Here is a 21,419-nt window from a genome sequence, read left to right as displayed (position 1 = left end):
GGCAGGGGAGGATGGGCCCCGGGGCGAGGGTGTCCCCCACCCCCCGGCTCTGTCCCCGCAGGAGCAGAGCCAGCCGCAGGACAAGCCTGAGTAAGCCGATGCTTTCCCTCACTCCTGGGAGCGAAGTGGGGGCAGAGCAGGCACAGATGAGGATCCAGAGAGCCCCCCCAGCCCCGGGACCTACCCCAGAGCCTGGCCCTGGCTGCCTCCAGGTGCTGACGAGCCCCTTTCACCGCCCTCCCCGTGCCTTCCCCGAGCTCTGGATACGGCAGCTGGGATCCCTCTGAGATGACGGGATGGCCCTGGGCCCCCCGATGGCTCCTTCTGGATGCGGGGAGAGGCTGCTGCCCTTTCTGTGCCCCTCTGGCAGCAGGGCTGGGGGTCCCCAGCGTGATTAGGGGTGGCTGAGTGAGGGTTCTGGGGCTGGCTCCTGCTGGGAACGAGGTGGGAGATGGCAGAGTGGAGGAAAAGCTGGGATGGGAAATGCCCCGCAGCCCCAAAAACACAGCCCGGCAGTCCCAGGGTTGGGAAGAGAAGAGAGCGAGGAGGCCGCTGGGAGCAGGGAGGGGATGCTGCACATTCCAGGGGACAAAGCCGGGCTCGGGAGCAGCGTCCAGCAGTCCCTGCCCAGCCAGCTGGGACACCACAGACCCCCAGTCCAGCCTCAGTAACCCCTCTCGTGTTTTCCCGCAGTCCCGGCTGGCCCGGCGGGGCCCTGCCCCCCATCCCGCAGAGACCCACCGGCAAGCCAGGTGAGAGCCCCCGGGGCACATCAGGGACCTCCAGTGTCCCCGAGGAAGGGGGAGAGGGGCTCACCCACACACCCTGCCTTTCCTCCGCTCCTGCCCCTGCTCCTGCCTCGCCCACGGACCGGGCTGGCCCCTTCCAGGCAGAGCCCAAGCCCACAGGTGTCACTGTGTCGGGTGCCCTGCGTGTTGGGGTGCACTGTGGTGGCCTCGGGGGGCCCTGGCTGCTCTCTCCCTCCCCGCAGGCACCACTGATGCCTTTCCCTCCCCCGTCTCTACTCACAGAGGTGAATGACCCGCCCGTCAGCCCCTACAGCGAGACCATCTTCAGCCATGTGGCCCCACCCCGGGAGCCAAAGGTGAGGGGACACTCTGGGGGTGGTGGCTGTCCCCTGCTGTCGCTCTGCATCCCAGCGGCTGCAAACCCGAGAGCTGCAGAGAGTGAGGTCACGGTGCCCAGCAGTGCCTGGGGAAGGCTCTTCCCCCAGAGGGTGCCGGGCACTGCCCAGGCTCCCCAGGGAATGGGCACGGCCCCGAGGCTGCCAGAGCTCCAGGAGCGTTTGGACAGCGCTGCCAGGGATGCCCAGGGGGGGATTGTTGGGGTGTCTGTGCAGGGCCTGGACTCGATGTGTCCCTTCCAGCTCAGGAGATTCTGTGATTCTGTGCTGGGTTGAGGGTCACAGGCTGCGCCCCTGCGCCATGGGCCAGGCAGGCTGAGGGGGTCTGGGATGGGACAGGGCCCAGGGGACAGGAGATGTGACCCTTCTCTCTTCCCAGGGTGTTGGCATCTCCTCCGAGCAGAGCTACGAGGCCGTGTCTGAGCTGGAGCTGGAGAGAGAAGGCTGCAGGTAGGGGTCAGCTCCTCTGGGTCACAGGGGCCGGGCTGGGCGTCAGGGGACAGGGGACACCCCTGGGGACAGCCTGAGAGGGGATGGGGTTTATTCCTCACTGCCGAGCTGATCAGGAGTGTCTGGGATGGGGTCAGCAGTCTCTAGAAGAGCTGGTGGGTTCAGAGATGAGACGGGGCTGTGCTGCTGGGTGGCCCTAGGGGGGACAGTGCTTGGCAAGAGATGTCCTGGGTGCACAGCTGGGGCAGCACCAGCGGCACTGGGCACCTGTACACCCAGAGGAGCCTGGATTTCACCTCTGGGACCAGGGAAACACCAAGGGGGATGGGGATTACTCAGAAATTCGATGGCTCCAAGCTCCAGATGAGCGGTTGTGCAATCCCTGAAGGCTCCAGCGGCATCAGATCAGCATCTGCTGCTCAGTCCCTCTGTGCTGGACAGTGAAATGGTGAGGGGCACCTTTAAACGTTTTTGAAATGTACTTTCCATAACTCCTGATAGCATCTCAGAAAGAGGAAGGAAAGCTGCTCTTCCCATTTCGGATGGGGAGGGTTCCTTTTCCTGTGTTGCTTAGAGAGGAGGAGGTGAGCTGCAGCTCTGTGGCCTTCAGCTCTGGCCGTGGCCTTGCTGGCCAGTGCATGCCCAGCCTTTCTGGCCTCACCTTTCTGCCCCAGTGTGGGTCCAGTCCCCGTCCTGCTCCGGGTGTGTGGCACCTGATCCAGTGGCACAGGTCACAGCCACGGCTGGGGAGCTGCAGATCCCTGGGAACAGGAGTTCTGTAAACAGAAATGCTGCGATCTCCTGCGGAGCCTCCGAATCAGCTCAGAGAGGAGCTGGGCGCTGACCTGTGGGTCACAGCCTGCATCCAGAGGCTTCCAGGGAGCTGGGATCCTGAGCATCCCGAGGGAATTGGCCGGGCACTTGCAGCTGTGGGATTTTGCAGCCTGGCCTTGCTGAGAAGAGCAGGATGTGACCATCAGCAGTGCCAGGGGCAGCAGCTCCCTGGTTTTTCCTCCCAGCACAAGCACTAATGTGTTCAGGCTGTGGAGAGTGGAACAGGAGACAGAAAAGTCTCCAAAGACCTTTTGCACTGTGCTCACAGACTCCATGCAGCTGCTCCAGTGCTTTCCTCCCACACCCAGCCCCACTGGTCCCACCACGATTCCCTGGAGCAGAGCTGCAGGATCCTGCTCAGCTGCTGAGGGGCTGCAGGCCAGCCCTGGCCCCAGCCTTGCTCCCTCTGTGTGACCTCCTGATCCTCCCCTGCAGCGCTGGTGTTTCTCCAGCACAGCCAGTCCTCATCCTTGTGGCACTGGGAATGAGCAGGCGTCCTCTGCAGCCCACCAATTCCCAGTCCCAAACTTCAGAGAGGCCCTTCTGCCCCTTTTCCTACCTGTGGGAGCTCCTCTTGCCCTGCTCTGGGGGAGCTCTGTCTGCCCCACGCCGCTCCCTGGCTTGGGGTGTGGGCAGTGTCAGTGTGAGGGGTGTGCAGAGCCGCCTCACCAGCAAGAAAATATCCTCACAAAGAGGAAGAGGAATGCAAAATTCCCTGAGAACTGGGAGCTGGGTCTCTGAGGGTGCAGCAGGAGCGTAGGGTGGGATTGACCTGCTCTGAGTCTGAGCACCTTCCTCCACGCTGGTGATGCTCAGCCCCCTGAAGCGCTGGTGCTCTGCTCCAGCCATGGGTCTCAGCAGGACAGGGAGGGGGCACAGCGGTGGCCGTGCCACCCACAGAGCTCAGGGGACTGGGTCAGACTCACCAGGCACTGTGGCCTTTGCTTGTCCCTGTCAGATGCTCCAGTTCTTTGTGCTTTCGTTGACCATAAGTCACGGCTCAGGAAGGGGCTGTCATGGATTTTTTTCCCGTTTTCCTCTTGCCCTGACCCATTCCGTGGGTCTGCCTCCCACTCAGCTGTGGCACTCAGGGCTGCTGTCTGCCTGTGACTCACAGAGTCCTCCAGCCACACCATTCCCTGTCCAGTCCCTCCTGAAGCATCTGGAGACCAGGCTGGGACTCCAGCCAGATGAGTCACCCTGCCAAGGCTCTGCTGTGTGAATTCAACAGCAATTTTCCTTGTGCTCTGAGCCTCGCAGCCACCCAAGGCCATTTCTGGTCTTTCCTGGAGCCAACCAGGTCTTTTCCCTCTCCATCCCCTCCTCAGCCCCATCCACCACCCCATTTCTCAGGAGCAGACCCCAAGCTGGGATGGCTCCAGCCCAGCATCTTCCCAGGCAGATTTAGGGCTTGCTCCTGTCCCACGGGGACCACGGACATCTGATGTCCAATGGCCTCAGAAGGTGCCTGTCCAGGGCCTGTCCTTAGGATGAGGCAGTGCCCAAAAACAGGTGTTGGGAGAATTTATCAGGGGAGGTGTTTGGGGTCCCCCTCCTGGTCCTGAAGCTTCTCATGGACTTGCACTGGGGGCAATTCCTCACATTCTGTGGGTTTCTTCTCCAAAAATGTCTCCATCTCCAAGGAGGATCCCCGCAGCGCTGCCGCTCCTTTCCCACGTGGTTCTGCACCTTGCTCCTGCTGGCTTTGCCTGATGTCACCCAGCTCCTGTGGCTGCAGCAGGGGTGGCCAGGAGATTCCTCATGACCCTGCGCCCATCACTCACCCTGTGCCCTGGAGGTGCCTGGTTTGCTCAGGTGCTCCTCAGACAGAAGCTGGGGCAGGTCTTGGATCATCCCTGTTGCCTTTCTTGGAGCTTTCTCTTCCCCCTGGCACTGGATTCCGCTGTGGAATGTGGCGTGGAAGCTCTCCCGCTGCAGCAGGGGTGGCCAGGAGATTCCTCATGACCCTGCGCCCATCACTCACCCTGTGCCCTGGAGGTGCCTGGTTTGCTCAGGTGCTCCTCAGACAGAAGCTGGGGCAGGTCTTGGATCATCCCTGTTGCCTTTCTTGGAGCTTTCTCTTCCCCCTGGCACTGGATTCCGCTGTGGAATGTGGCGTGGAAGCTCTCCCGTGGGTGCTGGGGTGTCCCAGCTGCCACCACTGTCTTCCTGCCCATCACTGCTGCACCTGGGCAGGTCCCCTGTGAGCTCCTGGGCCTGTCAGACATTTTCCAGCACATTTCCTTTCCAGGGAAAAAAAAACCGCCTGGCTGAGAGGGCTGATGGGAAGGGGAAGGCAGTTTATTTTTATAATTTCCTTTTATTGTTGTGGGTGGAGAGCCTCAGCAGGCCCGGCTGGGGGTTTAGCATCACTTCCCAAGGAAAGGAGATGGATGCAGGAGCCCCGCCAGCCCCACATTTTGGCTGGACACGAGAGCAGGCACAAAGGTGTCGTGGCAGAAGGAGCTGCACGGTGCCGGGAATGCTGGAGGGGCAAAGGGAGAGGTCAGGCTGAGAGCCCTGATGAGGGGCAGATGGGAGGGTGTGGAGCAGGGAGCGGGACATGGGAGTGGGAAGCTGCCTGGCTTCCTTTTGCTGCCTGTGAAGAGGGGAAGGAGGTGATGCCAGGCATTTGGAGACGTGTGGTGGTGACATTCCCTAAAGCAGGGAAGCCCCAGCATTTGGGCCATCACATAGGACTGGCTGAGCCTTGGGCTGCTGGTGGCCAGGGGGCTCCTGAGCACTGAGCCCGCCCTGCTCACGGAGATGCAAACCCCCACATCCCTGGGTGCCCCAAGCAGGTCAGGATGGGACCAGGAGCTGTCCCCAGATGGGGTGGGATTGACCAGGACCCTGCTGTGCTGCCCAGCTCCCTCACAGCCCCTTTTGCCACAGGACAAGCAGCGAGTGCAGCAGCGAGGGCCGGAGCGAGGACGAGGAGAGCCGGAGCCGGCTGATCGAGCGCATCGCCCACAACGACACCGAGGGATATTCCACCGTGGAGGCCCCGCGCGCCGAGGGCGCCCCGTTCAGCCTGCCAGCCCACCTGTACCCCGACGAGGTCCTGGATGACCTCACCATCTCCCCGTACGCCAGCTTCACGTCGCTGTCCGAGCCCCGGCCCACCATGCTCAGCGGTTGGCTGGACAAGCTGTCCCCACAGGGGTACGTGGGGCAGGCGTGGAATCACAGCAGGCTGTGGGGTGGGAGGGACCTTAAAGTCATCTCATTCCACCCCCTTCCACTATCCCAGATTGCTCCAAGCCCCGTGCAGCTGGCCTGGAGCACTTCCAAGCATGGGGCAGCCCCCATAGGCAGAGCCCCCTTGGGCGAGGTTGGTGAGGTGGCTGCACTGGTCACTGTGCTCCCCTCGGAGGAGGAACGCCTTGGGTACCCCAGCTGTGCTGCAAGGCTCTCTGTGCAGCCATGCCTGGGCCGAGGAGGGATCTGTGAGGGGGAATCATCCCCTTCCCAACTGTTTTTCTGCCATCCCAACAGGAACTATGTCTTCCAGAGGCGCTACGTCCGTTTCGATGGGAAGAACCTGATGTACTTCAGCAGTGAGAAGGTACCAAGGGGCAGGGCTGGGCAGGGTGGGGAGGCTGCACCTCGACACCACCTGGGGAGCTGCCACATCCCCTTTGCCTCCCCTTGGCCTTCTGGAAGGAGCCAGCAGTGCTGGAGTGGAGCAGCCGTGGCCCTGGAAGGCTCCCACCACAGCCTCAGCCATAGGGAGCCCGGGATAGCAAGGGTCCCTCTGCCAACAGGGAGCAGGAAAGGGGGGGTCCTGCTGGAAATGGGGTCCCAGCCATGGATCCACCCCTTCCTGAATCCCCAGCTCCCACCTGGCTGCTGGTGCCCGCAGGCTGTGCTGTGAGGCAGCACCCGGGGGGTGTGGAGGATGGGCCAGGTTGTGGAGGTGCCCTGTGGGAAGGGCAAAGGGGGTAATCCTGCCTGGGGCTCGTTCCAGGAGCCCTATCCCAAGGGAGTGATCCCGCTGTCTGTGATCGAGATGGCTCGTTCCACCAAGGACAACAAGTTCCAAGTCATCACCAGCCATCGGATCTTTGTCTTCCGCGCCGAGAACGAGGGTGAGTGAAAACCTGGGCCAGGGCCCACCAGCCCCGAGGAACCCAGCCCTGCCTCCATTCTCCAGCCACAGACTGCGCTCACCCCAGCCCCAAAACATCCCCTGCCTACCTTCTGGGTGCTCTGCTCCATGCCAGGGCTGTTGGGAAGGGCTCAGCCCCACTCCCTCCTGCCTGGTTCCCAGCCCAGAGGAATGAGTGGTGCTCCACGCTGCAGAAGAAGGTGATGGAGCAGCGCCTGGTGGGGTCCCGGCCCCGGCCTGCCAACACCGCCCACTGCCAGAAGTCAGGAACCCTGGAGCTGAAGGGCCAGAAGTCCAAGGTTTTCGCAGCCCTGAGCCTGCCTGAGATGTGGCTGTACAAGAGTGAGCAGGTTCGTGGCCAGAGCAGGGCCCGGATGGGATGAGAGGGATGGAGGGAGCTGAACCAGAGCTGGTGCCAAAGGGAGAGCAGGGAGGAAAAGGGTGGGCAGGAAAAAGGGAATGGCAGAGCAGGAAGCTGGAGATCATTCCCAGGGCAGCAGTGATGGGTGCCAGGAGTGGACACCCCTCCCAATCTCTTCACTGTCACCAAATTATCACCGTGTCCACCAGGCATTTTGCTCTTGGTCACACCAAACATGCCAATCCATCCCAGGGCAGCTGGATCAATGGCCACGGAATCAGCAGCAAACACAGCCTGCTGCGAGGGGGACTCGCGGTGACAGCAGGGCACTGCCACCTCCCCCGCTGCTGCTGCTCCACTCCCTTCCTTTTTTAATACTCTTAGCACCCCTGTTTTTATTTCCATCACCTCATTTCCAGGTTGCCTGCTGGGCACCACGCAGCATCAGCTCTGAGGTGTTGGCTCAGGTTGATATTTGTTTTCTGAGTGTCCCTGACTCGGATCCCCAAAAGAAAGGGACCTGGATAGCCACATTTCGGGAGTTGCGGGCAGAACTTACCTTTCATTTGAAGGCATAATTTAATTGCAGAGTGCTTTATGTCAGATGAGAGGTGGCTGAGAGAGTGGCAGGGGTGGGGTGCTGGGGGTGGCTGCTGCTCCACCACCACAGGCATGTGCGGGGTGCTGTGTTCAGAGCAGCAGAACCGACCCCGCTGTCACTCTGAACTGCAGTTCTTCAAAATGGGCATCGCCGTGTGCTTCATCGAGATGCGTGGCTCCACCATCCGCGAGGCCAAGAGCCGCAGCTTCGAGCTCATCACCCCCTTCAAAACGTTCAGGTACCCCGGCGCCCGGGGGGGATGCGGAGGGAGGAGCGGCCGGGACCTGGGCCTGGGGGCTGGTTGCTGCCGTCCTCTGAGGTGCGGCTGTGCTGGTGCTCCCAGCTTCGTGGCGGAGTCGGAGCGGGAGAAGCGGGAATGGATGGAAGCGCTGCAGGAGGCCATCGCTGAGATGCTCTACGACTACGAGGTGGCAGAGAAGATCTGGTCCAACAAAGCCAACAAATACTGCGCCGACTGCTGGGCTCTGAGTCCTGACTGGGCATCCATCAACCTGTGCGTGGTCATCTGCAAGCAGTGTGCAGGTGGGACAACTCCCAGCGGGCACAAGGGTATCCTGGGGGGAGTGGGCTGGGCCAGCCTGGGCAGGCAGGGTGCTGGCTGGGGTGTGGGCACACCTTGGGTGCCAGTTCCCCAGCAGGATCGGGGGGTGCTGACTCTCCTGCTCCCTGCAGGGCAGCACCGCAGCCTGGGCTCCAACATTTCCAAGGTGCAAAGCCTGAAGCTGGACACCAGCGTTTGGTCCAATGAAATTGTGCAGGTGAGGCACTTGGGGTGGCAGAGAAGATCTGGTCCAACAAAGCCAACAGGTGCAGTGAAATCATGCAGGTGAGGCACTCGGGGGCAGGCCATGGTGTGCTCGGGGGCCAGGCTGCTCCTCTGCCAGGGCAGCAGCCCCACGGCCTCTCTTAGGATGCAGGAACACCGGGAATCCTGCTCCTCCCGCTGGCCCTGGGGCTCACCATGACCATGGGACTCTCCCACAGCTCTTCATCATGCTGGGAAATGACCGAGCCAACCGGTTCTGGGCCGCTCGGCTCCCCGCCACCGAGGCCATCACCCCGGACAGCAGCGCCGAGCAGAGACGGGACTTCATCGCCCGCAAGTACCGAGAGGGACGGTACCGCCTGCCCCACCCCCACTATGCCACTCAGGAGGAGGTGCTCCAGGTAGGGGACACCTCGAGGTGCTGGGAGCCACCCCAGAGCTCGTGGTCTGAGGTGCCAGCACCTCCTGCCTGGCTGTGTGTGCTCACTCCCTTGTGCCAGGCACATTTTGGGAGGTTGTGCCCTGGTTTGGCTGCCTCAGAGCAGCCCCAGGAGCGAGCTGGGGTCTCCACGAGCCAGGACGTGGTCCCTAAAGGCGCCTGTTGCACCCCAGGCACTGTGCACCGCGGTGGCAGGACCAGCTCTGCTCAAGACCATCCTGCAGTTCTTCTCTTCCTCTGAGGCTGCTCTGGCTGCTGATCCTGCTGCCAGCGAGGTGGCCCCAGGGGCCGACCTTTGGTGGGGACCAGAGAGCAAAAGGCCCAGGAACCTTTCAGGTAACAAGGACCCTCGAGCCCCACCTGGCTGTGGTGGAGGAACTTCCTCTTTGCCCTGCCCCTCCTAGCGTGCCCCAAGGCTGGCGACAGTCAGGGTCTCAGGTCTCGTGGCTCCCTGGGGGACCCGCCCTGTTTTAGGAGGGGGCAAGGCATGGGGTTCCTCTGGAGTCCCTTTTCGGGGAACCCCGTGCCTGCACACCCCAGTGCCCACACCTGCATGGGTGGGATCTCCCTCTGGTACCCACAGTTTGGTGGGTGCCTGATCCCACCCCCTCTCAGTGCTGTGTCCCACAGGGAGCCCCCGCACGCGGGACCCGGGTCCAGAGGGCGTCTACAACGAGATCACGCAGCCAGTGACACACAGCGGGTACCTGTACCGGGCCACGGCCCCCACGAAGCTCCCAGGGGCCAGGAAGAGCAAAGAGGGTGAGTGTGGGCAGTGCAGGAGGGCAGCCAGCGGGGTGCCCACCTCAGTGCCACTGAGCCCCCATCCCCGCAGACTTCCAGCGCACGTGGTGCTCCCTGGAGAAAGCCCTGCTCTTCTTCGAGACCGAGAAATGCACTGAGCCCCTGGGCCACATTGACAGCGGGGATCTCATCTCCCTGGGGGTCAGCAGAGCCCACCAGGCACTCACCAGCCCCGGCCCCACTGAAAGGTACCCCCAGCCATGCCCGCAGCCATGCCCAGAGGGCCTGGGGCACACAGACAGCAGGGCTGGGCTCCCTGCTTGGTGCAGTGGCTGCTCTGGCTCTGGGGGCAGGGGCAGGGTCACCCTCACGGGCTGGTTCGTCCTCTGCAGGTTTCGCTTCACCCTCGAGCTCTTCCTCACTGGGGAAAAAGTGCAGCAGCTGGGAACGGATGGGCCCGAAATGCTGCAAGCCTGGGCCAGCGCCATCGGCAAGGTGAGCCAGCCCCAGCGCTGGACACATGGTGTGTCCCCAGGCTCTGTCCCTGTGTGATCCCTCCCAGCTCCCCGTGCTCTTCACCCTCCTCCCTTTCCAGGGGCTCCGATGCTCCCTGGTGACCTGCCCCCATCCTCGTGGGGGCCAGCCCTCGGGGGTGGAGCCCTGTCTTCACCCCGCTCGTCTCCTGTTCCATCCCACAGTGGTTCACCCCCGTGAGCTGCCACTGTCTGCTGGGCTACGAGTTCCAGCGCGTGGGCCAGCTGCGCTACAAGTGCATGCTGAACCCTGAGCGCTGGCAGCAGGCCTTCTTCATCCTGCAGAAGGGCCACCTCTTCATCTGCCCTGCCGAGGAGGACGGGGCCGAGGACAGCATCAACCTGCGGCGGCTGCAGGAGCTCAGTGAGTGCCGTGTCACAGCCCGGGACAGGCACCGGGGGGTGGCCATGCGTGCCTCTGACCCCTCAGCTTCTCACCCCAATGCAGGTCTGGTTCCTGCCACAGACACCCCGGAGAAGAAGGAGCTGCTGGTCCTGGTGGAGATGGGGAGGTGAGTCCTGGCCATGGGGATGATGGGGAATGAGCCGAGCAACTTCGGCATGCTGCCCAGGGCAAAGGCACTTATGGACGGGCCGATGCTGATCCCAAATCCATGGTGGGGATGTCACTGGGACAGCAGGGCTGTGACTGAGGGGCTTGCAGAGGTGTTTTGATGGGGCAGGGTGTCCCTCAGCTCAGCCTGGCTGGTCCTCGCTCCCTGTGACAGGCAGGAGGGGAGCACCTGGCCCTGTGACCACCCTCATTCCCTCTTTTCTGCCCTTGTTGTTCTCAGGACGTTTTACCTGCAGGGCTTGTCACGGGCAGACTCGGCAGCGTGGTACGGTGACATCCAGGCGTCGGCAGGGGGCCGGGGAAACGCTCTGAGGGACCAGCAGCTGAGCCGGGGGGACATCCCCATCATCGTGGACTCCTGCATCGCCTTCATCACCCAGTACGGTGAGCCCAGCACGCCCCAGCACTCTCCGACACCTCGGGATGGCCAATGGATCCCGGCAGGAGGCACCACTCCGGGGCCACCAGCTCCATGAGGGATTCTCTGAGCAGGACCAGGCCCCTGTGACCCCATGTCCCTGTCCCAGGGCTGCGGCACGAGGGGATTTACCGCAAGAACGGCGCCAAGTCCCGGATCAAGGTACTGATGGAGGAGTTCCGGCGGGATGCCCGCAACGTCAAGCTGCGCATCAGCGACAACTTCATCGAGGACGTCACTGATGTGCTGAAAAGGTTCTTCCGGGAGCTGGAAGATCCCATCTTCACCCTGGAGCTGCACCCGCAGTGGAAGGAGGCCGCAGGTACCTCCTTCACCCAGCCCTGCTCCACACTGGGTTCACTGGGGCCAGTGTCCCTCCGGATGGGATCCTGGTGCCAGCCTTGGTGCCGTGTCACCTCTGGATCTGCTGGGTTCAGGCAGATCTGGGATCTGGTTTTCCTCTCTCCAGAAATCCCCTCGAAGCCGCAGCGCTTGGAGCGGTACAAGGAGCTCATCCATCGCCTGCCTCGCCTCAACCACAAGACTCTGGCTGCGCTCATCGGGCACCTCTACCGGTCAGTGGGGACCTCCCCGCAGGGTCCCCTGGTCCAGCCAGCATTGTGGGGTCTCCCCGCTGCCCAGGGAATGCTGGCTCCTATCCCTAAGAGACAGGGAGGGCCCCATGCCTGTGCCCTCCTCCCCCAGCCCCACAGCTGGTGCTGGAACATGTCTGGGATGCCTTGAACATTCCCAAAGTCATCCTGCAGCAAGGGGGAGTGGCAGGAGGTTTGGGACTAGGGGACACCACCCTGTAGGATGTAAATGTCACCCAGTGCCCCAAAAAGACGGAAAACACTCGATTCCCATCCCTGAGTCGGAGTTTGAGGTAGCGCTGTTGTCTGGTTTGATGGCAGCGGGAAGTTCTCAAAACAGGAGCTGCCCAGTTTGAAGTTCTCACTGCTGGGGGGCTGGGGACCCCCGGGCTGTTTCTCAGGGGAGTTTGTATGAGGCAGAGGAGGGCAGCTGGGGCTGAAACCCCACCCTGAGGGGGACCAGCCCCTCACCTCTGTGCTCCTCGTGCCAGGGTGCAGAAATGCGCAGACCTCAACCAGATGAGCACCAAGAACCTGTCGCTGCTCTTCGCGCCCAGCCTCTTCCAGACCGACGGCAAAGGGGAGCACGAGGTCAAGGTGATGGAAGATCTCATCGACAACTACGTCAGCATCTTCAATGTGAGCAGGGGCCTGCAGCCCCCTCCACGCTGGGTCTGATCCAGACCCTCTTGGATGCCCCCACGCTGCCCCCCTCTGCCTCCCCCTGCATCCCTCCATCCCAGCCCTGTGTCCTCAAGCCGTATCCCGCCCCCCGCTGACCCTGTACACCCTTCCTCTGGCAGATTGATGAGGATCAGGTATCCCAGATGGATCTGGAGAACAGCCTGATCACCACCTGGAAGGACACCCAGGTACTGGGGCTGTGCTTGCTGGCCCCCACCACATCAGGGACCCCTGGGCTGGGGGGACTGGCTGGAGGATGAGGACACTCCCAGCTGCCCACCCCGAGTCCTCACTGTCCCATGTCCACATTTGGGAAAGGACCTTCCCCCTCTTATCTCCCCTGTGCCCATCACCTTGAGGCTCCTGCCCAGGGGAGAAGCAGCCCCAGCTTCCCGGGACACCACTTCCAGCCCCTGGGAAGATGGGATGTGCTCAGCACCCACACCAGCATCGCACCAACGCCACCCACTGTCCCCGCAGCTCTCCCAGGCAGGGGACCTCATCATCGAGGTTTACCTGGAGCAGAAGGTGCCCGACTGCTGCGTCACCCTGAAGGTGAGTCCCAAAGCAGGGCTGTGCCAGCAGGAGTGAGGAGGGACGCAGGCTGCCGGCGTCCCTGGGACCCATCCCGCACCACCCACCGCAGCTCCCCGTGTGTCCGGCCCCAGGTGTCCCCCTCGATGACAGCAGAGGAACTGACCAACCAGGTGCTGGAGATGCGCAACGTGGCCGCCAGCCTGGACATCTGGCTGACCTTCGAGGCGCTGGAGAATGGGGAGCTGGGTGAGCACGGCGGGATGGCCCGGGGGGATGCTCCTGGCACAGCCAGGCTGCTGAGGGGGAGGTGTGGGGTACGGGGGGGTGGCTTTCTGGTGGTGGCAGGGGGGACAGGAACTGGCACAGGGAAGGGGACACAGTGGTGAGTGTCCCTGTGTCCCCAGAGCGGCCCCTGCACCCCAAGGAGAAGGTGCTGGAGCAGGCTTTGCAGTGGTGCAAGCTCCCGGAGCCCAGCGCCGCGTACCTGCTGGTGAGGAAGGTGCCCATTGGTGAGGGCAGCTGTCTCTTCACGGGTAAGGCGAGCACAAAGGGACCCAGCCCCTCGGGATGTCCCCAGAGGGGGACAGCTCTGCCTGAACTTCCCCTTGCCCTGTTCACCACCCTGCGGCCATCAGGGGCACAGCCCCAGGACCCAGAGTGGGATCCCCCTGCGATCCCACCCTGCCAGCCCCGCTGACCCTCATCTCCCCACACTGGGCAGGTGCCAAGCGTGAGACCCCCAAGTGTGGGCTGCTGAAATGCCGCGAGGAGCCCCCCAAGCTGCTGGGGAACAAGTTCCAGGAGCGTTACTTCGTCATCCGGGACCAGAGGCTGCTGCTGCTCAAGGAGAAGAGGGTACCCGGGGGATGCTGTGGGATGGACCCGAGCCCCGAGGGTGGGAGGAGAGGCAGGGAGGAGGAGCCTGGGGACAGCAGTGGCACAGTCCTGGCTGTCCTCCTGGCAGGGAGGCTGGCACCAAGCTGGGCTGACCCGCTGGATCTCCTTTCCCAGAGTGCCAAGCCGGAGCGTGAGTGGCCCCTGGACGCAGCCAAGGTTTACATGGGAATTAGGAAGAAGCTGAAGCCACCAGCTCAGTAAGTGGGACCTTCCCAGCTGTGACACTGGGGCAGGAATCCCTCAGTCCCTGCTCCTGGCACCCAAACCCGGCTGCTGCAGCGCACCAGGCTCCACCTGGACCCAAAGCCTGTGCCCACGGGGCGAGCTCAGCCCCTGCCCCACTGCCCCACAGTCCCCAGGCTGTGTCTGAGCTTGGCAGCGCTGCCCCACAGCCTTGTGTTCCTTTCCAGGTGGGGTTTCACACTGACCCTGGACAAGCAGCAGCTGTGAGTACCTTCCCCCTGCTGTCCTGGGGCTGCGGGAGGTCGAGATCTGTCCCAAATCTCAGCGGGACTGGGACAGGGGCAGTGCTACAGGGCCCGGGGGTCAGGGCAGAGCTGGGACACTTGAGAGGCAGAGGGGTGGGGCCACACTGTCCCTGGCACAAGGTGGCAGCCGGGCTCCAGGGGCCACCCGTGTCCCTGGCACACAGCCTCCCTGCCTCCCTCCCCACCCACACCAGCCCCCCTGGGTGATACTGAGTGCCTAAAAAGCTCTCACCTTGCCCTAAAGCAGCAATTTGGGCATGCAGAGATTTCCAGAGGTGCAGCCCCATGGGGTGTAGATGAACCTGAGAGCCCCAGGCTCACAGGCAAGGTGACAAGGGGACATGGCCCCCACTGTCCCCACTCCCTGGCAGCTTCTCCGCTGTTTCCTCTGCAGGTACCTGGTGTGCTCGGGGCAGGCTGAGCTGTGGGACTGGACCACCAGCATCCTCAAGGCTCAGGTGGGTGCAGGCTGGTTGTGCCACCTAGCCGGGCAGGGCTGGGGCAAGGCAGGCAGGGCCTGACCCCCATCCCCACCCTGTCCCTGTGCACAGCACGACGACCTGCGCCCCGTGGTGCTGCGCCGACGCTCCTCCTCCGACCTCGCCAAGCAGAAATTCGGGACGATGCCGCTGGTGCCCCTGCACGGGGACAGCACTGATGCCACCATGCTCTCTGCCAACCAGACCCTGGTAAAGCCCCTGCCGCTCCCCCTGCCCACAGGTGCTCCTTGTACCCATCCCAAGACCCTGTGCCCACCCCGGGCTGGAGAGGCTGGTGCATTGATGTGTGTGCTGTGTGCCATGCTCGTGCCCATGTCCGTGCCCATGTCCATGTCCAGCTCTCTGTGCCTGCTGGCTCCTGCACCCCCCTGCCCCTCCCCTGCCTGCCCAGGCCCCCGTGGCCCTGCTCCACGCTCTCCGTGCTCACCCCGTCCGTCTCCTCTGTTTCTAGCGCCGCCTGCACACGCGAAGGACTTTGTCCATGTTCTTTGTAAGTACCTGCACACGTGGAGCATCCGCTGCTGGCTTTGCGCTGTGCCAGGGCTCACTGCGGCACCCCACGGGCACTCGGAGATGTGCCCACGTTGTGTGGCCGACGAGGGGGTGCCCACTGCTCTGTGTGTTTTCTACCTGGGGATGTGGGTCCCTGCACGGTCCCAGTGTGGGCAAACAGGACCACACCAGTCCAGCCCAGTTCCCAGAGCCTCTCCCGCTGGGCACATGGTGCCCGTAGGCGATCAGTGGATGAAATGTGAGGGAACGGGTTCAAGTGTGCCTTGTCACCAGGTTATTTCCACAAAGTCCTGGCTGGACCTCATCTCACCTGGCTTTGTGTTCTGCATGGCACCCACCTGCCCGTGCCACCCCAGAACCCTCTGCCAGGGGGTGCTGGGCTGGTGGCATGGACCATGCCCAGGCAGGGACCAAAACACTCCCCCTTCCTCAGCAATGGGGAAGAAAGGTCAGCAGTGCCTGAGCCCAGGCACCTGGTGGAGGGTGGGTCCCCTGCAGGTATCGGCGCCACGGTGAGGGACAAGGACCCCCGGGCAGCACAGGGAGGGCAGGGTGAGGGGGGATGGAGGGGTACAGCTGAGCTGTGTGGACAGCATCCCTCACCCTGACCCCCTACCCTCCCCAGCCCATGAAGATCCACCAGGATTCCCTGGAGGAGCAGCAGGAGAAGGAGGCAGACGCTGATCCTGTCTACGAGGAGGTGGGGAACTTCCCTGAGCTGGCGGCGCTGGACCTGGGGCAGGGGCTGCTGGCAGAGCTGGTGGCCGTGCCCCCCGTGGACAGGTCCAAGAAGCCATCCCCGTTCCCCGAGCAGCCCCCAGCCACCGCCCTGCGCTCCTCGCTGCCCGCCAGCCCGGCCCACAGGGTGACGGGTCCCTCTGTCACCAAAGCCATGTCCCTCGAAAGGGGCTTGAACCTGGAGAGCAACAAAGCTCCAAGCCCGGGGCTCAGACCCACCAAAACGTCCTCTCTGGAGAGGAACATGGAGCCTTCCCTGGTGCTGGGCAGGGACTGGGAGCAGGCAGCCACACCGGGGAGCAGTCCCACGGCAGAGACCTCCCTGGAGCTGCCCAGGAAGAGGAGCTTGCAGCCTCCCTCACCCATCAGTGACAAACTCATCCAGGAGCTCAGCAGCGTCATCCTCAGGAAGAGTGATGGCCAACCCCCGGGGCCAGGCGAGCCGGTGACGTGACCCGCTGTGCCAAAGGGGTGGCCACCGACCTGGGGGTCAAGTCGTGCCCGGTGGCAGCGATGATGGGTACCCCACACTCCCACATCATGGAACCCTCACCCTCCTTCTCCTCCTCCTCATCCCGGAGCCAGGCTGGGATTGGGAACCAAAGGGACAAGTGGGGACCAGGATGTTGGGCCGGGGTACCCCCTCGTGGGAGGGCTGGGGCTGTTGCCACATGTGCTCTTGCTCGTGGGTGGCACATCTGCCATCGAGCCCAGCGCAGAGGGACGCAAGAAAAGCAGAAATGTGGTGCCTGCGTGCTTGGGCAGCACGGTGCCGTGCCAGGCAGGGGGCATGGGGTGCCCGCCAGCACGGGGGAACACAGCGTGTCCCCTCTCCAGCACCGGGCCCGCAGGGCAAGGACACCCGAGCCATCCCCCCTTCCCTTCTCGCATCCACCATGGCATATTTTGGGGGGAAAGGGGGAGCAGCAGGAGCAGGGCTGGCTGTGTGTGCCTGGAGCGTGGTCCTGGCGATGGAGGGCGGCCCCTCCTCGGTGAGGATGTTTGTACATATTCCTGCCACCAGCAGGGAGAAATAAAGGTTTATTTGTACCCTGGAGGGCTTGACCACTGCAGGAGGGGTGGCGAGGGGTGCCAGGCTCTGGCAGGTGGGGGAATCAGGGTGCCAGGCAGCCAGCTGGGGGACACAAGGGATTGGAGCGCACTGGTGTCATCAGAGGAGCAAAACTGAGGCAAAATCCTCATGAACCTCAGATCCAGGTGGGATTTTCTGCCCAAGTCTATTGCCAGCCCTTTGTGGTGGGCACGCTTCAGGCTCTCCCCTCCCCGGGGCAGGGGGACACAGCCTGGCAGTCCTGGCTCTGCCCGCTGGACCTCAGGGGCAGGGCCGTCTTCTCCGTGGACCTCCCCGACGAGGCCTCGAGCCCCCGCAGGCAGCGGCCTCCAGCATCCTGGACCCAGCCCCGAAAATCCCGGGAGACATAGAAGTAGATGAAGGGATCGAAGCAGTTGTTGCAGGCGCTGAGCACCAGGGCCAGGGCGTAGGAGACGTAGGTGCCGTTGTTGCACCCCGTGGGCTCCAGCAGGTGGTGGATGAAGAGCAGCACGTTGCTGGGCGTGAAGCAGAGGATGAAGACCAGGAGGACCAGGGCCAGGAGACGCACCACCTGCCCGTGGCTCCCTCCCTTGGCCAGCAGCCGCGCCAGGATGCAGCTGTAGGAGATGGCCATGAGCACGAAGGGCAGCCCAAAGCCCAGCCCCACCAGGGACAGGAAATAGTAGCCAAAGAACTTTTGGGTTTCCTTTCCCAGCACGTCGTGGCACGTCGTGATGTTCAGGCTCGAGATATCGTGTGTGTGCGAGCGCAGAAGCAGAGGGCTCATGCCCAGCCCCACCAGCAGCCAGATGCCCACACAGATGCCCACCTTGCCGCTTGTCCAGCTGGAGCCCTTCCACAGGAACGGGTGTGCCACGGAGATGTAGCGCTCCAGGCCGATGCAGGTGAGGAAGAGGATGGAGCTGTACATGTTCCCGTAGAAGAAGGCCACCATGGTGCGGCACAGGTAGTCCCCAAAGAGCCAGTGGTTGCCCAGGAGGTGGTAGGAGATCTTGAAGGGCAGCAGGAGGACAAAGAGCAGGTCAGCCGCGGCCAGGTTGAGCAGGAAGAGGGCGCAGGAGCATCTCCTGAAGTTGGTGGCCAGGACCCAGCAGGCCAGAGCGTTGGCTGGCAGCCCCACGAGCAGGACCACGGAGTAGAGGGCAGGGAGCAGGCGGGTGCTGAGGGTGCCGTTGAGGAAATCTTCCTCGGAGGCCTCGGAGCACTGGTTCTTCTCCTGGGGCGTGAGGCGGAGCAGGGCTCGCCCTCGGACAGGCACTGCGGGGACACGAGGCACGGGGCTCAGCCCAGAGCCCGCTCCCGCTGACCCTGCCCACTCGGGACCGCTGAGCTGTCACCCCTCCCTGCAGAACACAGGAGTTGGCATCTCCCTGTCCCACGGCAGGGGAGCCCCCGACACCCTGCTGCCCTCGCCCTGCCGAGCCATGCCACATCCTGTGCCAGCCACCACCGCAGTGGTGCCAGCCCAGCTGGGTGCCCTGCTCTGAGCCCAGACGGGCTCTGCTCCCACATCCCTGGCGCTGCTGACGTTCCTTGTCCTACCCAGCCCAGCACAACGGGGTCAGGAGGGCAGCCGGGAAACCCGCAGCAGCACGGGGCTGGGATAGTCCCAGCTGTCCCCCCAGCTCAGCCAGGAGACATCTCCTCATCTTCCTGCGGTCGGGGACTTTCTGCTGCGTGTGAAGAACAAAAACGAAGAACAGGAAGGTCCCCGGACACCAGATAAACAACTCAGGATCAAATCCCTTTTCTGTCTTGCTCAAAAAAAAAAGCCAGACAGGCTCTACATGTCAGCCCCAGCTCCGGAATTTCTATTCCGATGGTCCCCAGAACACCCTACCCCGGGGGGCTTCGGTTACATCCCACAGGTTTCCCACAACCTCTGCCCCCTCTCCCCATGCAGAGGATGGAAAATTCAGGTTACACGAGCAGTAATCTGAATTTTGCTGCCAAAAGGGGAAATGCTGGCTGGGTTTCAGGTCTTCACTCGGATTCTCAATGTAGACACTGAGGGAAGGCAGCAGAGCAGGGCCCCGAACTCTCCCCGTGACACGCACCCATCGCCTCCAGGTGTCACGGGACGTGATATTGGGGTGTCCCAGCGAGGTGCCCCTGCCCTACCCCATCATCCCCAGACCCACCAAGGCACTTACCTGGGGAAGGTTGGGTGGCAGAGCCGAACCAGGCACAGCCGAGCAGGAGGGTGACACAGGCAGCAGCAGAACCAGGTGACAGCAGCAGCCGGGACATCTCTGCGGAGTGGCCGCTGTGCCAGCCGGGTCTGCACAAACGGCACGGGGCTGGTGACACGCCGGGAGCGTCACCAGTGCCTTCCCTGCTGGCACCCTCCTTCTGTCTCCACCACGTCACACCAGCGTCCTGCCCACAGTCCTGCGGTGTCAGACTGGAGCACGAAGCGACCGCCAGTTGTCACCGCCACCGAGCATCCTGGGCACACCATCGAGGCGGGGAGAGATTTCCAGCCGCAGCCACACCATGGGCAGGAGGAAGCAGGCAAGAGGCAGCTGGAGGCAGACGGGTGAGAAGCACGGCGGGAAGATGGAGCTGTTTGTGCCCCATATATGGGACAGGAAGGTGGCAGCTGGCTCCCAGCCCGGTGACACGTGGCCAGGACCAGGCATCCCCAGGATCCACTGCCGGGGTCAGGCTGACAAGCCGGTGTCACACAGCTTGATGTAGATGGGGCCACCCTGCTCTGTCCCCTTCTTGTCACCAAAGTGGGCGCTGGGTGACCTCCGGTCCATTTTCCTGGCTAAGAGGAGGAATAACAGAGCCGGTGACACATCCCCAGCCCAGCCTTGTGCATCATCACACACCACGGGGACCAGGACACGTGCAGCCAACCCCAGAAATGTCATGGGAAGAGAAAGAAGGGGACGAATGGAGCAGTGGGGAGAGCCACGAGCTCTGCAGGAACCACAGAGCAAAACCAGGACAGAACGAGAAGTGAGAGATGAAGGGGATGGGAGAGGGTTGGGAGGGGGACAAAGGGACAGGGGGACAGGCAGGGGCTGGTTGGGGACCCCTCACGATTCCAGGTGGCCCCGCTGAATGCCACTGCTCAGCTTTGTGCCCATGTCCCCGTGTCAGGGTCCTGCCAAGCCAGGGGCTCTGTGTCCTCCACGTGATGTGGGACCCCACATGTCCCTATGCTGGGGGCTGTCCCCTCAGTGTCCCACATGTCCCCGCAGCCCAGGACCAGTGCCCCAGCACCCCATGTGTCACCACATCCCGGGACAAGTACCCTGTGTGTCCTCATGCACAAGGACTCAGCCCCCAGTGATCCCAGTGCTGTGTGTCCCAGAACTCCCCATGTCCCCATGTCCCCATGCCCAAGGACAGTGCTCCCCATCACCCCATATTCCTGTGACCCTGTGTCCCCACATCCCCATCTCTCATTTCCCTCTGTCCCAGCATTACCCATGTCCCTGTCCCCCTGCCTCCTTGTGTCCACATGTCCCCGTGTCCCTGTGTCCCATATCCCTGCATCCTTATACTCCTGTCTTCCCCCATCCCCATTTCCCTGTCTCCTGTACTCCTGTGTCCTCATGTCCCTGTCTCCCTATCTCCTCGTGTTCCCACGTCCCTGTTTCCCCATATCCCCAAATCCCTGTCCTCCTGCTTCTCCGTGTCCTCCTATCCCCACCTCCCCATGTCCCAATGTCCCTGTCTCCCATACCCCTGTGTCTCCATGCCCCCATGTCCCTGTCTCCCCACCTCCCTGTCTCCCAATGTCCCCGTGTCCCCATGTCCCCGTGCTCCTGTGCCCCATAACTCCGTGTCCCTGTCTCCCCATGTCCCCATGTCCCCATGTCCCCGTGTCCCCGTGTCCCCATGTCCCCGTGTCCCCATGTCCCTGTGTCCCCGTGCTCCTGTGTCCCATATCCCCATGTCCCTGTCCCCTCATGTCCCCATATCCCCATATCCCCATGTCCCCGTTTCCCCATTTCCCCCTTTCCCCGTTTCCCCGTGTTCCCATGTCCCCCTGTCCCCGTGTCCCCGTATCCCCATGTCCCCGTGTCCCCATGTCCCCACATCCCTGTCTCCCTGTCTCCCTGTGTTCCTGTGCCCCCATCTCCCCGTATCCCCACATCCCTGTCTCCCTGTGTCCCCATGTCCCCGTGCTCCTGTGCCCCATAACTCCGTGTCCCTGTCTCCCCATGTCCCTATGTCCCCGGGTCCCCATGTCCCCGTGTCCTCATGTCCCTGTGTCCCCGTGCTCCTGTGTCCCATATCCCCATGTTCCTGTCCCCTCATGTCCCCATATCCCCATATCCCCATGTCCCGGTTTCCCCATTTCCCCCTTTCCCCGTTTCCCCCTGTTCCCATGTCCCCCTGTCCCCGTGTCCCCGTATCCCCGTCTCCCCACGTCCCCGC

General features: G+C 63.0%; 2 protein-coding genes across 2 annotated transcripts in view; one reads left to right on the top strand and one right to left on the bottom strand.

The window, feature by feature from the left end:
• The window catches only part of ARAP3 (ArfGAP with RhoGAP domain, ankyrin repeat and PH domain 3), a 19,665-nt gene extending 2,664 nt beyond the window's left edge, over positions 1-17,001 (top strand). The window contains exons 3-35 of the mRNA XM_017733402.1: positions 6-90; positions 694-752; positions 1,032-1,105; positions 1,524-1,594; positions 5,324-5,593; positions 5,927-5,996; positions 6,399-6,519; positions 6,702-6,889; positions 7,633-7,739; positions 7,845-8,044; positions 8,195-8,280; positions 8,507-8,689; positions 8,901-9,063; positions 9,358-9,489; positions 9,563-9,719; positions 9,864-9,966; positions 10,170-10,368; positions 10,453-10,516; positions 10,799-10,962; positions 11,106-11,318; positions 11,466-11,571; positions 12,081-12,228; positions 12,393-12,461; positions 12,754-12,828; positions 12,942-13,056; positions 13,215-13,343; positions 13,532-13,665; positions 13,822-13,904; positions 14,118-14,153; positions 14,590-14,653; positions 14,747-14,884; positions 15,147-15,185; positions 15,834-17,001. Of these exons, the coding sequence (XP_017588891.1) occupies positions 6-90; positions 694-752; positions 1,032-1,105; positions 1,524-1,594; positions 5,324-5,593; positions 5,927-5,996; positions 6,399-6,519; positions 6,702-6,889; positions 7,633-7,739; positions 7,845-8,044; positions 8,195-8,280; positions 8,507-8,689; positions 8,901-9,063; positions 9,358-9,489; positions 9,563-9,719; positions 9,864-9,966; positions 10,170-10,368; positions 10,453-10,516; positions 10,799-10,962; positions 11,106-11,318; positions 11,466-11,571; positions 12,081-12,228; positions 12,393-12,461; positions 12,754-12,828; positions 12,942-13,056; positions 13,215-13,343; positions 13,532-13,665; positions 13,822-13,904; positions 14,118-14,153; positions 14,590-14,653; positions 14,747-14,884; positions 15,147-15,185; positions 15,834-16,400 (4,412 nt within the window). The 3' untranslated portion in view covers positions 16,401-17,001. The remainder of the gene's footprint in view (positions 1-5; positions 91-693; positions 753-1,031; positions 1,106-1,523; positions 1,595-5,323; positions 5,594-5,926; positions 5,997-6,398; positions 6,520-6,701; positions 6,890-7,632; positions 7,740-7,844; positions 8,045-8,194; positions 8,281-8,506; positions 8,690-8,900; positions 9,064-9,357; positions 9,490-9,562; positions 9,720-9,863; positions 9,967-10,169; positions 10,369-10,452; positions 10,517-10,798; positions 10,963-11,105; positions 11,319-11,465; positions 11,572-12,080; positions 12,229-12,392; positions 12,462-12,753; positions 12,829-12,941; positions 13,057-13,214; positions 13,344-13,531; positions 13,666-13,821; positions 13,905-14,117; positions 14,154-14,589; positions 14,654-14,746; positions 14,885-15,146; positions 15,186-15,833) is intronic.
• Positions 16,975-20,754, bottom strand: LOC103614991 (proteinase-activated receptor 3). Its single transcript, XM_008632989.2, has 2 exons — positions 19,175-20,754; positions 16,975-18,278 (listed from the first exon to the last, which is right to left on the bottom strand). The coding sequence occupies exons 1-2, from the start codon at positions 19,269-19,271 to the stop codon at positions 17,215-17,217; spliced, it is 1,161 nt and encodes a 386-aa protein (XP_008631211.1). The 5' UTR covers positions 19,272-20,754; the 3' UTR covers positions 16,975-17,214.
• Between the last annotated feature and the right edge of the window lie 665 nt (positions 20,755-21,419).

This window comes from Corvus brachyrhynchos, unplaced genomic scaffold (assembly GCF_000691975.1).
Source record: "Corvus brachyrhynchos isolate BGI_N302 unplaced genomic scaffold, ASM69197v1 scaffold545, whole genome shotgun sequence".
NCBI lineage: Eukaryota > Metazoa > Chordata > Aves > Passeriformes > Corvidae > Corvus > Corvus brachyrhynchos.
Note: the sequence above shows the minus strand (reverse complement) of the source record. Positions and strands in the feature narration are given on the sequence as shown.